This window comes from Ammospiza nelsoni, chromosome 6, assembly GCF_027579445.1.
Source record: "Ammospiza nelsoni isolate bAmmNel1 chromosome 6, bAmmNel1.pri, whole genome shotgun sequence".
Lineage (NCBI taxonomy): Eukaryota > Metazoa > Chordata > Aves > Passeriformes > Passerellidae > Ammospiza > Ammospiza nelsoni.
Genome location: NC_080638.1, coordinates 63,995,365 through 64,012,788, shown reverse-complemented (window position 1 = coordinate 64,012,788; position 17,424 = coordinate 63,995,365). Strand labels below are relative to the sequence as shown.

At 46.3% G+C, this 17,424-nt stretch overlaps 1 protein-coding gene across 1 annotated transcript in view; it reads right to left on the bottom strand.

The window, feature by feature from the left end:
• MDGA2 (MAM domain containing glycosylphosphatidylinositol anchor 2) overlaps window positions 1-17,424 on the bottom strand; it is a 209,694-nt gene that overhangs the window by 103,646 nt on the left and 88,624 nt on the right. The window contains exons 4-5 of the mRNA XM_059474248.1: window positions 9,563-9,759; window positions 4,643-4,775 (exon numbers count right to left, since the gene is read on the bottom strand). Of these exons, the coding sequence (XP_059330231.1) occupies window positions 4,643-4,775; window positions 9,563-9,759 (330 nt within the window). The remainder of the gene's footprint in view (window positions 1-4,642; window positions 4,776-9,562; window positions 9,760-17,424) is intronic.

Below are 17,424 nucleotides of genomic sequence, written 5' to 3'. Positions count from 1 at the left end.
GAAAATGGGAACCCGACACCCCTGGCTGTGCCCTCCTGGCAGGAGCTGTGCAGAGCCACAAGGGCCCCTGAGCCTCCTTTGCTCCAGGCTGAGCCCCTGCCCAGCTCCTCAGGGATTCCTGAAACAAGACACTCACACTCCAACAGGGAAAATCCTGCTAGAAAGGGAACCAAAACCAGCCAGGATAACAGGATTGGCAGGGCAAGGTTTAGACCTAATAAAGAACAGGACTGGGGGATCACTTGGGATCCTTTCCAGATTTATTTCTTATTATTCCTTTTTGCTAAAGAATTATCCTGGAAAAGCTGTGGCTGCCCCTGGATCCCTGGAAATGCCCAAGGCCAGGATGGACACTGGGGCTAGGAGCAGCCTGGGATAGTGGGAGGTGTCTCTGCCCATGGAACTGGATGAGATTTAAGCTCCTTCCATCCCAAACCATTCTGGCATTCCATAAAATCATCCACCTACATCGCTCAGCTTGGAGCACCATCAGGATTTCCAGCCCCTTTCATACAGATCCCAGTCACCTTCCCCCAGGAATGCCAGGAAATGTGAAGAGAAATATTTTTTCCACCTTCCATAATTCCATTTGCAGTGCATTGTCTGACTGATGGGAAACAAAGCAAGTTTATCATGACAGGCTTCAGCCTAATCGAGGGATTAAAAGTGAATTAAGCCTTTTTTAATTTGTCTCCCACCACATGCCCCAGACAGAGCAGCAGCTTCAGCTGTGATTTCAATGAGCTGTGGCAGGCAGCTGAAAAATCACGGATTGAAAGACTCTTCTTGCTCGGGAAAAGTTCCTGGGCTGGTTTATTTTCTCCTCGAAGCTGCCAAAGCTCAGCCTTAATTTATGGATTAATGATCACCTGCACTAAACTGGCTGCTAATAGACAAAGTAATATCATTTCCAAATGAATCAGTGCCACCCAAGCTGCTTTGTGGAGCGAGATAAAAGCCTGATTTGCCTTTCCTCAATCATATTACAGGAGCTATTCTGAGGAGCCCAGAATTCCCGTGGTTTTCTGGGTAAATATCCTGCTTTTTCTCTGGCATTTTGAAACAATGAACACTCTTGAAAAGCTCCATTCAGGTTATTCTTAGCTCGGAGTGTTGCATGTGCCATTCAGCAGGAGCTGGGGGTAAAAATTCCCTTTTTTCAGTGCCTCCCATGAAAACTGGTGACACCATCAGCTGTCAGTAATTCCTCTTTGACACTCAGCTGAGCTGGGCTTGGAACAACAGATCCAGAGATTTCTGCACGAGGAAGAATTTGTTGCTGCTCAGAGAAACCTGAGCAAAGCACCAGGTAGGTGAAGGCAGAGAGAAGCCCAAAATCATGGAATGGTTTAGGATGGACGGGGCTTAAATCCCATCCCATCCCATCCCATCCCAGCCCTGCCATGGGGCTGCTTCCATTCAAATTTCTTATCTATTAAGAATTTTGCAGATTAATTGCTGCCTTTAGACACAAAATCAGCCTCAACAAGCCCTTCTACCTTCAGCTTCAAATTATTGTTTTTGATTGTCACCTTGGGCTTTGGCCTGTGCACGGTGACACCTCCGGGGTGGCCTCAGCTGCTCCATTTTCAGGACCCACTTTGGGTTTTGGGGCTGGTTTTGTGTTTTAAACTGGTTTGTGCTGGAAAAACTAAATGTTTTTGCCTGAAAAGTGAGGTCACAGAGTTGGAGGAGGGGGCTGAGGATGCAGGGTCTCATGGACCAGCTGGAGAGAGGAGATTGTCCCCCTCTGTCCTGTCCTTGGGAGACTCCACCTGGGAAATTCCAGCTCTGGAATGCCCAGCACAAGAAAGTTGTGGCTTTGCTGGAGTGATCCAGAGGAATCCATGGAGCTGCCCCAAGGGCTGGAGCTGCTCTGGAGCCAGGCTGGGAGGGCTGGGAATGTTCCCCTGGAGAGGAGAAGGCTCCAGGCAGAGCTCAGAGCCCCTGGCAGGGCCTGAAGGGGCTCCAGGAGAGCTGCAGAGGGACTGGGGACAAGGGATGGAGGGACAGGAGCCAGGGAATGGCTGCCAGTGCCAGAGGGCAGGGATGGGTGGGAGATTGGGAACTGGGAATTCCTGGCTGGGCTGGGATTGCCAGAGCAGCTGTGGCTGCCCCTGGATCCCTGGCAGTGCCCAAGGCCAGGTTGGACATTGGGGCACCCTGGGACAGTGGGAGGTGTCCCTGCCATGGCAGGGGTGGCTCTGGGTGGGGTTTAAGATCCAATCTAAACCATTCTATGATTCCATCAAATGCAGAACAGCCAAATTCCCCCATTCTGACCCCACAGCTGAATTAAACACACTCAGAACCACAACAGTGACAATAAATCTGGGACATCTTTGCACCTCTCAGATGTTCCTGGCTCTCCATCCCATCCCTCCAGCTTCCAATTAAATCCCATGGACAGGACAGGACTGAAACAGCTTCAACTTCAGGCTCTGATTTTCATTACTTTGGATTTATCCTTGATTCCTCTGGATTTACAATTTCTCTAATTTCTCCCAAGTTACACCAGCTGAAGGTCAACTGAAGAACTTCTGTGAGGTAAAGTTTTGTTAAATGAGCAAAGTTTTAGTTTAGAGTCACCCCCACGTCAGTCCCTGTCCTTAATGAAGTCCTGCATTAATCACTTTGCACACCTAATCCCACTGTTGATGGTTGTGATCAAATTCTTAATGGAAAAGAGGGAATCTTTGTTATTTTCCAGGTTTGTTTGCTTGGGAAATTACTCCAGAAAAGACAATTTTCTCCCCAAATAACCTTGGCATGTGTAAGGTGGCAATAACTCCCTCTTTTGGCAAAATTGCCCCAGGATCACCCATCCTGGGCTCAGGCAATGAGAGTTTGCTGCTCCCCAAGTGCTGGAACATCAATTTTTTTTTTAAGATGAGGCTCAACATGAACTGAGACTGTGCTGGCTCCAACAGCAAAGTAATTCCAAGGAAAAATGGGAGCAGGATCAATTCCCACACTCTCTTGCCGTGGATGAAGGTGGATGAAGGTCAGGAGTTGCTCCCAACTCCCAACCCCACCTCTCATGGAAAGGCTTCTCCTGCCAGGAAAGCAGAGCTCCTCATGAAGTTCAAACCTCACTTCAGGGTATATTTTTTCCCCTGGAAAAATTTATGGGACTGTAAATTAAGGCCTTTTAATAATTTTCCTGGATATCTTTGGAGAAAACCATAATTCCTGGTGGAGCTGATTTCAGGCGTTGTGGACAGCAGTGGGAAACCACAGCTCTGTTGTCCAATCAGCAATTCCAAAAAAGCTGGAGGAAACTCCTTGGAATAAAGCCCTGAGGGTGGGAATTATGGAAAATATGGAAGTGCAAATAAAATTCCTCGTTGATACCAGCCACGCTCAGCATTTTAATTTTGTGTTCATTTTCTCCCTGACTTCAGACACAAATTATTAAGGCTAACCCACCCTAATCTAACCTGAAGTCTCCAAATGTTCCAACACTTCCTGTGGGATTGTTTTCTAAAGCACATTGCCCTGAAATTCCTGATTAGTCAGAAATCCAAGCTTAGTTTGGCTCTTTGGTGGGAGGTTCAGAAACCATTTCAGACACATCCTGTGCTGATCCTGGACATGGAGCCTTTAGGAGAGGTAAAATATGGAATTTCCATCCTCCCCCAACATTCCCAAGTGCATTTCTTGGGATTGACCATGGGGTTACAGCCACAACGAGAGGGAGAGACACAACTGACTGATCCATAGGGGATGAGCCCAAAAACCAGAATAAATTCACAACAAATTCCAAAAATAGAAACAACTTTTCCACAAATTCTACCTAAAGGCTCAGAGACTTTCCCACAAAAGGATTTCAACACAACCCCTTGGATATTTCCACTTGGAACAATTAAATCCGAAAGGAAACATTTTGGTTGGAATCAATGAAGGAATTGATGTTTAGGTCGATGTAAGAAAAGGTCAAATCAATCCCTGGAATCAATGCCAGAGTAGAGAAAGGCTGGGGTTTTCCCATGAAATATTTTGTGGAATAAAAATTCTGAAGTTTCAACAGCTCAGGGAAGACAAGGAACTACTGGAGCGATTCCAGAGGTGATGGAGCTGCTCCGTGGAGACCGTCTGCTCTGGAGCCAGGCTGGGAGAGCTGGGAATGTTCCCCTGGAGAGGAGAAGGCTCCAGGCAGAGCTCAGAGCCCCTGGCAGGGCCTGAAGGGGCTCCAGGAGAGCTGCAGAGGGACTGGGGACAAGGCATGGAGGGACAGGACACAGGGAATGGCTTTTAGGTGGAAAAGAGGAAATTTGGGTGGGATATTGGGAAGGAATTCCTGGCTGGAATGACCAGGACAAGGGGGAATGGCTTTAAGCTGGAAGAGGATAGATTTAGATGGAATATCAGGAAGGAATTCCTGGCTGGGAAGGTGGGAGGGGCCGGGCTGGAATTGCCAGAGCACTGTGGGTGCCCCTGGATCCCTGGCAGTGCCCAAGGCCAGGCTGGACATTGGGGCTTGGGTCACCTGGGATAACGGAAGCTGTCCCTGCCCATGGAAGGGGTGGGAATGAGATGGACTTCAAGGTTCTTCCCACCCAAACCATTCCAGGATTCCCTGAAAGAGCCCCAGATTCCAGAGCTGAGTGCAGCCAGGGCAGGGGGTGCTGCTGGGACTCACCGGTTTTGTTGGAGAGGCGGAAGGACACCATTTTATCCGGGATGCTGCAGACATTCCTCACCGAGGCGATGCAGCTGTAGTTGGCATAGTCCTGAGGTCGCAGATTCTTCAGCTTCAGGATCTTGGTTTCTCCCTGGGAAAGGAGGAGAGAACCTTAGGAAGGGACAGAGGAAAAATGGATATGCATCTGGGATTTCCATCCTCCTCCAGCATTCCCAAGTGGATTTCTTGGGATTGACCCCTGATATTATATCCACAAGTGTCACTGTCACATTATCTGAAAAATCCTTTCACCAGGATTTCTTCTCCTGGGAAGCTGAGAAGTCTCAGAGAAAAAGGAAAATAATATTATGTTGTTTATTTCTCCCTGTTTTGCTTCTTTGGAATGTGGTTGGACATTGTTTATCCAACATGCGAATTGTTTTGACTTAATGACCAATCATGGTCCAGCTGTGTCAGGACTCTGGAAGAGGTCACGAGTTTTTCATTACTATCTTGTTAAACCTTCTGTCTGTATCCTCTCTCTATTCTTTAGTATGGTTTTAGTATAGCATTTTTTCATATAATACCATAAAATAATAAATTAACGTTCTAAGAACATGGAGTCAGATCCATCATTTCCTTCCTGCCACAAAAGACCCTGAAAATACCACACACAAAATACAACCCGACTGATCCAGAAGGGATGACCCTAAAAAAAAAAGGAGTAAATTCAAAAGAAATTCCACAAAATGGAAACAACTGTTCCAGGGATTCTACCTAAAGGCTTTGAGAGTCTCCCCCAAAGTATTTCCAAAGGATACAGGGAATATCAACACTGAAACATGAGGGGAAAATTGCTCTGATTGAGTCCCTCAAGTAGCAAATTGTTCAGAATTATTTATTATAAGGTACAATTTCCATGAAGAAAAAATCCCACGGTACAAAATTCCTCCTGTTTTCCTTTAAAAATGAGGAGCTGATGGATTCTATTTTTAGTCAGGGAGCAGGGATGGAGCAGGGAGCTGAACGGGACATGGAATATCAAATTCCTTCAAAAATGGAAAGCAGAAAATAGGGAAATGGGAAATGGGAAATGGGAAATGTGAGATTCCCCCTGCATTGTTCCAAAAGAAAAATGTGGGAAATGTTCATTATCCGGTGTCCCAATAAATCTAAAAAACTTTAATATTGGCACAGCCTTAGGAAGATATGGAATTATTTTTAACAATATCAGTGGATAAACTGCTTAGGACTGTCTAGGGAAAATATGGAAGTTTGAGAAAATGTATGTACAAAACTGGGAAAAAAAATAAATCCATATAAAAAAGGCAACAGTCCTTGAAATTTTGGAGAGATTTTGGGAATGTTGCGATTTAAACGATTTCCATTGACAACCAATCCCATGGAAATGATGGGATTAAAATGAAGCCCATTGCAAGGCCAAGCCTTGGAAAAGCTGATCCTAAAGATCAAATTCCTGCTTTAGGAGTTTTCTTTGGAATTGGGAAGGGCCTGGGAAGGCACAGCCTTTAGGAAGACATGGACACGGATAAACTGTCCAGGAATGTCTAGGAAAAATGAGGAAATTTGAGAAAATGAATGCATAGAACTGGGAAAAAAAGAAATCCACCAAAAAGATACAGCTGAGCAGGAAAGAAAAGAAACAGTCCTTGAAATTGTGGAGAGATTTTGGGAATATTGGGATTTAAATTATTTCTATGGACAAACAATCCCATGGAAATGATGAGATTAAAATTAAGCTGTGGAAAGGCTGCTCCTAAGGATCAAATTCCTGCTTCAGGAGGTTTTTTCTGGAAGAGGGGAGGGCCTGATCCAGGCTGCCAAAGGCATTGAGTTCTGGAAGCATGGAGCAGCTTCATCCCAGCATTCCCTCCTTAGCTCCAGGTTGAACTTGGGCTGAACTCTCAATGGAATTCTGGATCCTGTCCCCAGCTCGCAGAGGTTTATAAAAAATGTACATATTTTCCTCAGTGGTTGGGATAATTAGTCTAATTATGTCTAATTGCATAATTATCGTAAATACAGCAAATTTAATCTCGTGCTCAGGCTGAGCAATTCCAATGAGTGACGAGGAGGATGAGAACTGTCAGGGAAAAAATCTCCATTGAGATTTGGGATTTGGGAAGTTCATTTTCACAACACTTTGTGGTTGAGGATGGACAGATTTGCTCTGTTTGTCCCCTCATGGATGCTGGAACAAGTGGCTGATGTTTCCTGATTGACTGGAAAAATCTGATCATATTATTTCATTTGGATTTGCCCAGTTTTCCAAGTGTCTCCTGTGATTTAATTGCTGACTGGATTTTGGGATCATCCCAGAGTATGGGCAAAAAGGGAAAGAGGGGGGATTCTGCCCCTCTGTCCCGCTCAGGTGAGACCCTCACCTGCAGAGCTGCTCCAGCTCTGGGGACAGAACAGGATGTGGAGATGCTGGAGAGATCCAGAGGAACCCACGGAGCTGCTCCAAGGGCTGGAGCTGCTCTGGAGCCAGGCTGGAAATGCTCCCCTGGAGAGGAGAAGGCTCCAGGCAGAGCTCAGAGCCCCTGGCAGGGCCTGAAGGGGCTCCAGGAGAGCTGCAGAGGGACTGGGGACAAGGCATGGAGGGACAGGAGCCAGGGAATGGCTCCCAGTGCCAGAGGGCAGGGATGGGTGGGAGATTGGGAACTGGGAATTCCTGGCTGGGCTGGGATTGCCAGAGCAGCTGTGGCTGCCCCTGGATCCCTGGCAGTGCCCAAGGCCAGGTAGGACAGGGTTGGGATTCCTTGGTTGGAAAGGGATGAGCTTTATGGTCCCTTCCCACCCAAAGCATTCCAGGATTCTGTGTTTACCAGAATAATAAAAGCATCATAATAAAACCTCTTTTTAGGGGGTAAAAACCCGAGAAATTATTTTTCCCTTTCCATTCCATTTCACTTTCAGATTAAATTCAACTTCAGAACCTTCAAGAAAAACATTCCCTCTCAAAATTCCCAAGTCCTGAACCTCTGAAGCCAAATCCCCTCTGTCCCTCTTCCCATCAGCTCTCCCTGTTTGCATCCCTACCATGAAATGAACTAATTAAGCAGAAGATGTTGATGACTCTTGAACCTTTAATTACATCTTTTCCTCTCATAAACACAGAGCAGATTTTGCCTGCACGGATCCAGGCCATGCTAATTCCAGCTGCCCTCCAATAACTGGAGAAAGGTTATGGATAAGATTGGAATATCACTAGGACAATCTGATTTATTCATTAATTAAACCCACAATGAGATTTTAGGAAGGGTGATCTTAATAACTTAAAAAAAAATAACCTAATTTAATGTGGCACATTTTAGTAGATGAATCCTTAGATTTTAGGGAAGGCAATTCTCAGCATTTCCATTATGAAATATAAAATAAAAAAATCCACTTTCCCTTTTTAATTAAAACATTTCTAAACTCCAGTTTACACTCGAGTCCAAGCAAAACCCCAGATTTGCTAAACTGAGTCCGTTCATGTTAAATTAAATATAATCTTATTACATTTAGGACACCAATAACTTGCTCTGTGATTTAATTCCCATCTCTGCAAGGGTCCGGGCTCCACATATCTCCGGAAAACACGGAGCTGTTGGAGCAATATAAAGCTGTCAAGTACAATAAAAAGCCACAAATGAAGGTGCTCTCAAATCATTAACTGAAAATTATTTATGAAAGTCGCAGTTGCTTTCTGCTCTGAACACCAAATTACCAAGCAGTTTTCACCTCTGTCTTTCCTTGTTATTCCTTCAGATTTTCCAAACCAATTTTCTCCCTCTTTTTTCCCCTTTTTCTTTTTATTTTTTTTTTCTTCAAACACCATCCCACACTTTTGGCCACAGACAATGGGATTTGCCACCTTTTTTCATCCTGCCTCGGTGCCAATGTGTGCATGATAAATTAATCTCAGCTTATCTGACAGAGCCAGGATTCCTTCGGGGCTGGGAATGGGAGCAGGAGCACTTTGGAAAAGGTTTTATTTCCTTTTTTGACACCTCATTTTTAAATGGGGGAATTGTCAAATGAAACCTTACATTTAAAGATAAAAGAGGCAGAAAAAAAGGAGTATAAAAACCGACATGGGGAGCTCCCATAGAGTCGGGAATCATGGAATTTTTAAGGTTGGAAAAGCCCTCCAAGATCATTAACTCCAACCAACAACCACTGCCATGTTCTCCATGAATCCATGTCCTCAAGTGCCACATCCACACTTGATTTTTGGATACTTCCAGGGATGGAGACTCCACCCCTCTCCTGGACAGCCTGTACCTCTTCCATAAAAAAAAATTTCCTAAAATTTAATCTGCCTGAAGAGATTTTTAAGACTGTAATTTAGGCTGAGCATGGAATCACTGAGTTGGATCAGGATGGATGAGGAAATGGGAACCAGAAGTTCGGGCTTGCAGGATCCAATAAAAATCACTTTTTAAGGCCTCCTGTCGATATCACTCCCCCATCATTTAATAATTAATATTTTTACAAAAATCTTCATCTTCCAGGGATGGAGACTCCACCCCTCTTCTGGGCAGCCTGCACCTCTTCCATAAAGAAATTTTTCCTAAAATTTAATCTGCCTGAAGAGATTTTTAAGGCTGTAATTTAGGCTGAGTGTGGAATTGCTGAGTTGCATTAGGAAGGATGAGGAAATGGGAATCAGAAGTTTGGGCTTGCAGGATCCAATAAAAATCCCTTTAAAAGGCCTCCTGTCGATATCACTCCCCCATCATTTAATAATTCATATTTTTACAAAATCTAAATATATTTTATGCCAGCAAATCTACTAACAACACCCAGGAGCATTTGGGTGGGGCATCACCATCTGGAGGCCATCCCCAGTCCCCACCCTACAAACCCAGTGGGCAGATCCCATTACAAGGCCTCAAGATGGGAAAAAAAAATCCCGTTTTTTAGTCCTACCTGGGTAAAGAAGGGCTCATAGATCTCCACTCCCTTGTCGGAGCCCTGCAGCAGCACCTCCTGGCCGCGGCGCCAGCTGTAGCGCACGGGCGGGTTGGAGTTGGCCACGCACCTGAGGAACACGGTCTTCTCATAATAAAACTGCTCCTTGGCTTCCCCGATGCTCTGGTGGACCGTGACTATGGGATCATCCAAATCTGGGAAAAAAACAGGCAGGGAAAAGCAAGTTTAAGCCAGGCTTTAGTCGACTCAACGACAGCGTGGAGTCAGGAATTCCCCGCGACGCCTCATAACTAGTCATGGGTAAAACAGAGACAAAACAGCACGAAAAGCCCCAGATTTTAGGAATTTTGCAGCAAAAGTCGGGTTTAGGATTTATTTCCTTCTCCCCAACTGGATTTCCTTCAAAACTCACATTTTTAGGCAGAACAACGCAGCCAATCTCATGCAAATGTCAATCATATTTCTATTATAGTGCGATGATTACCGCGGTTTCGTCTGGTTCGCAGCTTTACTCCTTGTTTCTTCTAACTCTTTTCCACAAAATTATAAAGCTTTGGCAATAAATAGACAGCCTGATTTGCATCCAAATGGCAGGATCCAGGAGTCCATGGATCATGTGCACGCAGCTGTTTGCTTTTAAAGCTGCAATTTAAGGCAGCAATTTAATGCAGATTCCCTGCTTTTAGTTACAGGCATTTAACTTCCAGCAGGTAAATTCATCCCGGGCTTTAGAACACATTTCTCTTGATTAAAATACAGATATCGGATAATTACTCCCACTGCAGCAGCTCCAAGAAAATGAGATGCCCGCAACGAGGAATTGGCTTCCACAAGGAATAAAAACACAATAGCCCTTGGAATATGAGGATATCAAAGTAATTAATTTGGGCTTTATCCCACCAGGAAAAAAAAAAAGATTCCTGGTCTGGGGTTTTTCTGATCTTTGTCTGGAGGAACAATTTTTGTTGAGGAAGGAAAGAAATGAAACAAGGAAAAACAAGGAAAGCAAGGGATTATTTTGCTAAGTACTGGTTAAAAACACACAACTTCCAAATGGCCACTGTCACAGCCAGGAATTCCTTCCTAATATCCCATCAGTCCTGGCTCCCTCCCAGTGGGAAGTTATTCCCCCTTCTGCTGTCCTCCCATCCCTGGAAACCAACAGTTTCAGTGGGAAGAACCTTGAAGTCCATCCCATCCCACCCCTGCCATGGCAGGGACACCTCCCACTGTCCCAGGCTGCTCCAAGCCCCAATGTCCAACCTGGCCTTGGACATTTCCAGGGATCCAGGGGCAGCCACAGCTGCTCTGGCAATTCCAGCCCAGCCAGGAATTCCCAATTCCCAATCTCCCACCCATCCCTGCCCTCTGGCACTGGGAGCCATTCCCTGCCTCCTTTCCCTCCATCCCTTGTCCTCAGTCCCTCTGCAGCTCTCCTGGAGCCCCTTTAGGTACCCTCAGCTCTGCCTGCATCCTTCTCCTTTCCAGGGAAACATTCCCAGCTCTCCCAGCCTGGCTTCAGAGGGGCTCCAGCCGTTGGAGCATCTCTGTGATCTCCTCTCCAGTAATTCCATGGTTGTTTGTGTGCTGGAATCCTGGACTCAGCATTCCATGTGCGCCCTCCAAGCAGACAGGAACACAACATTCCATGTGCAGCTCAGCCTTGGCTGCAGCCATTCCAGAACCTCCCAGGACTGCTTGTTCCTTAAAATTCCTTAAAACCCTTTGGGTAGGGGTTAATTATTCCTTTATCCTAAATGTAACCCTATTTTTGCAAAGTCTGGTGTGCGTAATTATCAAAATGTTGGTTCATCAGGTTTATTTGAGGTCAAATTTCTATGAAATGGAGAACAAGATTCTCAAATCTTCACGTGACCAAAAGGAACCAGTCAAAGGCACCCTCAAATCCCTCTGCTAAGGTGGAGAATCCTGGAATCATTGAGGTTGGAAAAGCCCCCTGAGATCACCAAATTCAGCCATCAACCACCACCATGTTCACCACTAAACCACAGACTCAAGAGCCACCTCCACAACTGTCTGAACATTTCCAGTGGTGCTGACTCCATCCCTTCCCTGAGCAGCCTCTTCCAAAGCTTAACAAACCATGGAATTCTTAAGGAAGAATATTGTTAATAAAATAAATAGATTAAAACACATGAAAATTCCATGTTGAAAAGCAATTTCCAGAAAAAAAGGCCAAGCCTAAAAAATTCATCTTAAGACTAAAAGTTCATCTTGAGCCGCTCCATTTCTATTTGCATAAGAAGACTGAAGCTGGAGAGTCTCTTGATTAATTGGAAACAAAACTCTTCCAAAATTCCCAACAATTCCAGCAATAATACCTCATAATGGGGCACAGGTTTTTAATAAATGTTACCTTCATCCCCCCCTTCCAAAACATTTAATTTAAGATCACAGAAGAAAATTATGGATCTACTGCTCCAAATTAGAATGGCATTTCCTAATGAGATTTCAGTTTTGTTCAAAAGGTTATTTGAAATCACAGCAGTGCTTGAAAAGGGTTGAGAGTGCTCAGAAATTCTGGTTTCTCCTCATGAGGTTGAAAGTAAAAAGGAGAAAATCAACTTGCTGCAATTTTTAGGGTCGAACTCCTGAGTTGTGATGGAGAACAGAACGTTTCCCACATTAATTCCCAGGTTATCCCTATTAAAGCACATTCCTGGATGGCAAACAAGGAGCCACAAGCTCCATCACCGAGTCCAGGGATGCTCTTCCAACCTCTGACCCTTGGATGAGGGTGAATCCTTGGATAAAAGAGCTGGATAAAATCTGTGCTCAGCTCCATTTTCATGGAGTTACTCAAGACAAGGCACAGGAAATCCCTTAATACCTGGAACCAGGACTGAAACCATGTCCATTCCTGGCTGCAAGAGACCTCTTTCCAGGGAAAAATTCCTTCTCATCCAACCCATCTCTGTGAGAAAAATTCCTGAGCGCCCTTCCAGCTCCAGACGTGGATTAACTGGGACAATGCAGAGAAGGCCCCCAAGGTGACTGGAGGCCATCCAGATCCTGAGGGTTTGGCCAACCTGGAGATGGTTGGATGAAGGGAAAATCCAATTCCTGCCTTTAAAAACCAACCAGGGACTCCTTGGGAAGATGAAGACAAAGGAGAAGCTTGGATGAAGAGCACATGGAATTTCTGTCTTCATCTTGCTTCCAGAAAGTTCTAGAGTAGGCGAAAAACTCTTGGAAGTGCAGAGGAAAGGACCATGAGGTCCAGGTTGCACCAAGAGAAATTTCTCCTGGATATAGGGAAAACAAATTCCCTGTGCAATTGGCCAAGTGTCCAGAAGCCATGGGATACTTGGAGGCATCCAAAGCTTGGCTGGACAGAGACCTGAGGAATCTGACTTTGAAGGTGGCCCTGGTTTGAGCAGGGGCTTGGGACAAGAGGTCATTTTAGGTAAGTGATTCCAAATCACCCCATGATTCCAGGAGCTGTGATGTCATCATCAGCTTGTCCAATCTGCTCTCTTGGAACAGGTCCATGCTGGATCATGGAAACAGGGAATAGTTTCCGTTGGAAGGGATCTTAAATCCCAACCCATTCCTGCCCCTTCCATGGGCAGGGACACCTCCCACTATCCCAGATGGCTCCAAGCCCCAGTGTCCAACCTGGTCTTGGGCACTGCCAGGGATCCCCAGCCAGGAATCCCCAATTCCCAATCTCCCACCCATCCCTGCCCTCTGGCACTGGGAGCCATTCCCTGTGTCCTGTCCCTCCATCCCTTGTCCCCAGTCCCTCTGCAGCTAATCCCTTCCAAGCAAGCACTGAACTATGGCAAGGGATGGATTTTGACAGGAATATCAGGAAATCTCCAAGAAATCCAAGTTGGGAATGGAACTGCAGCAAAGCCTCTGCCAAAGCATTTCATAATGGTCAATTAATGGAAAATTCCCACTGCAGAACCTGATGGAATTTTTTTTTTCCAGCAGCAGTGCTGGAAAGATCCGGACAGCTGCAGCAAAGCCAAAGCAGAAGCACTACCAGGAGAGTGAAGTATGCTCCCAATTTTTGGGAGATTTCCCTGAACATTCCCAGTGTTGGGAATGTGTGACTGGGTGGTTACATAAGGCTGGGCTTCGCTCAGGCCATGTGAGGGCTGGAAAAGAGAAAAAGCAGGGAAAATATGGTGTTGGGACAAAGGATTCTGCAGGGATATTGCAGGGAAACTGTTGTTGTTATCTTATTGTATTTCATATTTCTGGAGTCCCATCTTAAAGTCCATACCTTCTTGCTGGTCCTATTATGCAGCTCCTCTCTGCAGCACAGTTCCTCATGGCTTCCATAGGGGCTCCTTCTGGGCTCTCGACCCAACCCCCTTTTATCCCAGAGCCCTTCATGAGCTACAGCTGCTACCCAACCAAGGATCCCACAGCTGTAGCTCATCCAGAGCAACAGGACCCACCTATCTAATACATAGGACTCTCACTACATATATATATATTCACAAGGACTCCTTTATAACAATACATATATTCAGGCCCCTACATTTCCCCCCTTTTCTTTTAACAATTTCTCCATTACACAGTTACAATATCCATATCTGTCCCAGCTCTCAGGCTGCCACAGCTCTCGGCTGTCCGGGGGATTCCATACCTAATACATATATTCAGGCCCCTACATTTCCCCCCTTTTCTTTTAACAATTTCTCCATTACACAGTTACAATATCCATATCTGTCCCAGCTCTCAGGCTGCCACAGCTCTCAGCTGTCCTATCTTCCACTGTCCCAGCTCTCCGGCTGCCACAGCTCTCGGCTGTCCTATCTTCCACAGCTCTTCAGGCTGCTACACCTATCTTCCACAGCTCTTCAGGCTGCTACAGCTCTCAGGCTGTCCTATCTTCCACAGCTCTTCAGGCTGCATACCTCCATCACGTCGGGGTCACCAATTGTTGTTGTTATCTTATTGTATTTCATATTTCTGGAGTCCCATCTTAAAGTCCATACCTTCTTGCTGGTCCTATTATGCAGCTCCTCTCTGCAGCACAGTTCCTCATGGCTTCCATAGGGGCTCCTCCTGGGCTCTCGACCCAACCCCCTTTTATCCCAGAGCCCTTCATGAGCTACAGCTGCTACCCAACCAAGGATCCCACAGCTGTAGCTCATCCAGAGCAACAGGACCCACCTATCTAATACATAGGACTCTCACTACATATATATATTCACAAGGACTCCTTTATAACAATACATATATTCAGGCCCCTACATTTCCCCCCTTTTCTTTTAACAATTTCTCCATTACACAGTTACAATATCCATATCTGTCCCAGCTCTCAGGCTGCCACAGCTCTCAGCTGTCCTATCTTCCATTGTCCCAGCTCTCCGGCTGCCACAGCTCTCGGCTGTCCGGGGGATTCCATACCTTCTCCTTGGCTGCATGTTCTTTATCACGTCGGGGTCACCAATTGTTGTTGTTATCTTATTGTATTTCATATTTCTGGAGTCCCATCTTAAAGTCCATACCTTCTTGCTGGTCCTATTATGCAGCTCCTCTCTGCAGCACAGTTCCTCATGGCTTCCACAGGGGCTCCTTCTGGGCTCTCGACCCAACCCCCTTTTATCCCAGAGCCCTTCATGAGCTACAGCTGCTACCCAACCAAGGATCCCACAGCTGTAGCTCATCCAGAGCAACAGGACCCACCTATCTAATACATAGGACTCTCACTACATATATATATATTCACAAGGACTCCTTTATAACAATACATATATTCAGGCCCCTACAGGAAACTCCAAAATTCCCTGCCTTTAGCCAGGTAGTTTAAAATCACCTGATCCTGGTGCTCATGGAAGTTCTCCAGAATTCCAACTTCAATTCTGATTGAATCAGCACTAATTGCTTTTCAATTTTCTAAACAGAATTTAAAACCCCTCTTTTTAACACTGGGGGTGGCTGGAGGTGGTGACTCTTTCCCAGCATCATGGGAATATCCAGGGGCTTAGAAAGCAGGGAGAGAAGGGAAGAGCTTGGAATAGTCACCCAGAGAAGCCCCTAGATCCCTGGCAGTGCCCAAGGCCAGGCTGGAGGAGACTTGGAGCAGCCTGGGACAGTGGAAGTGTCCCTGCCATGGCAGGAGTGGGATGGGATGGGATTTAAGGTTCCTTCCATCCCAAACCATTCCAGACACTATAATTTCAAATACCACGCAAAAACAAACCTATAAAGATTGAACATTGGGAAGCTCCACAAGATGAATCTCTTCACTGTTTTACAAGAAAAGGAAAAAGTATCCCAAAATATTCTGTTTGGGTTGATGAAATTACGAGGAGTCACCAGATGAATCAATCTTTAAATCAAGCTGAAGTCATGGGTGCTGCTATGCAGTTAAAGTCTCTTAATCAACCTGAAAATAATTAGGGAAAGATGTTTCCCACAGAGGTTTGTGCCACCATCAGGTTCAATTTCTCAGTCTTTAAACTCTGAATTGAACCAAGCACTCCCCAAAACCCAGATGGGCCAGGCACAGCAAACACCGGATTGGAAGAATTCCCCTCGCACGCCCCTGAGCTCTTGAACAAATGGAAAACTCAACCTAAGCTGATCAAAACGGGGCTAATCCAAACTCCCTGGGAATTGCATCATCGTGCTGGAGTGGAGGTGCACAGAAGTGTGGCAGACGCTGTTCAAATCCTCCTTGTGCAGAATTCCAAAATCTGCCTGGGAGAGGGAAACAGGGATCACGATCCCCTCCTGACCTGAGCTCCGGGAGCGTCACAAAGAGGAGCAGCTTGGCAGGATCCAGGCTGGATTTGCTGGATCATCCTCTCCCAGCTGCTGGGCCTGCAGTTTGCTGATTTCATTTGTTAATTAGCTGCCTTTGTCTTCAGATGTTGGGAGCAGGCGGGATAAGAATAAAACACATCTGGGGAAGGGATGGGAGCGGCTTCATCCCGGCGGGCAGAGCGGAGACAGCGGTGACGCATCGCTGAGCTGGAGCTGTTCAGCTCCTGAGTTATCCTCAAATGTGAAAGCCCTGCTGTTTCCATGTTATTTTTCCTCTGGGAGTTGTTCAGCTCCTCAACTATCCTTAAATGTGGAAGTCCTCTGTTTTCCAAGCTGTTTTCCCCACTTGACCCAGCACAAGCTTTCAAACACAGAATCATTGAGGTTGGAAAAGAATTTAGGATCATTGAGTCCAAGCTGTGCCCAATGCCCACCTTGTTCCCAGCCCAGAGGTCTGAGTGCCAAGGCCACCACTGCCCTGTGTCCCCAGGTGCCACATCCACATGGATTTGAAATCCCGCCAGGCATGGGGACTCCACCATGTATACCTGTGCCAGGCCTAGGGAACACTTTTAGGGGAAGAAATTTTCCCAAATATCCAATCTAAACCTCACAGAATCCCTGAGGCTGGAAAAGAGCTCCAAGATCAGAGTCCCAGCTGTGCCCAATGCCCACCTTGTCCCCGGCCCAGAGCTCTCAGTGCCACCTCCAGGGGACACCTCCAGGGATGGGCACTGCAACCCTCCCTCCCAGCTGTGCCAGGGCTGGGGAACCCTTTCCATGAAGGAATTTTCCCAGTATCTAACCTGGGCCTCCCTGGGTGACACTTGAGGTCATTTCCTCTGACCCTGGAGGTTTTTACATGGAAAATGGGAACCTGACACCCCTGGCTGTGCCCTCCTGGCAGGAGCTGTGCAGAGCCACAAGGGCCCCTGAGCCTCCTTTGCTCCAGGTGAGCCCTGCCCAGCTCCTCAGGGATTCTGCAGCCCCTGCCTGGCTCCTCAGGGATCCTGCAGCCCCTGCCCAGCTCCTCAGGGATTCTGCAGCCCCTGCCCAGCTCCTCAGGGATTCTGCAGCCCCTGCCCAGCTCCTCAGGGATTCTGCAG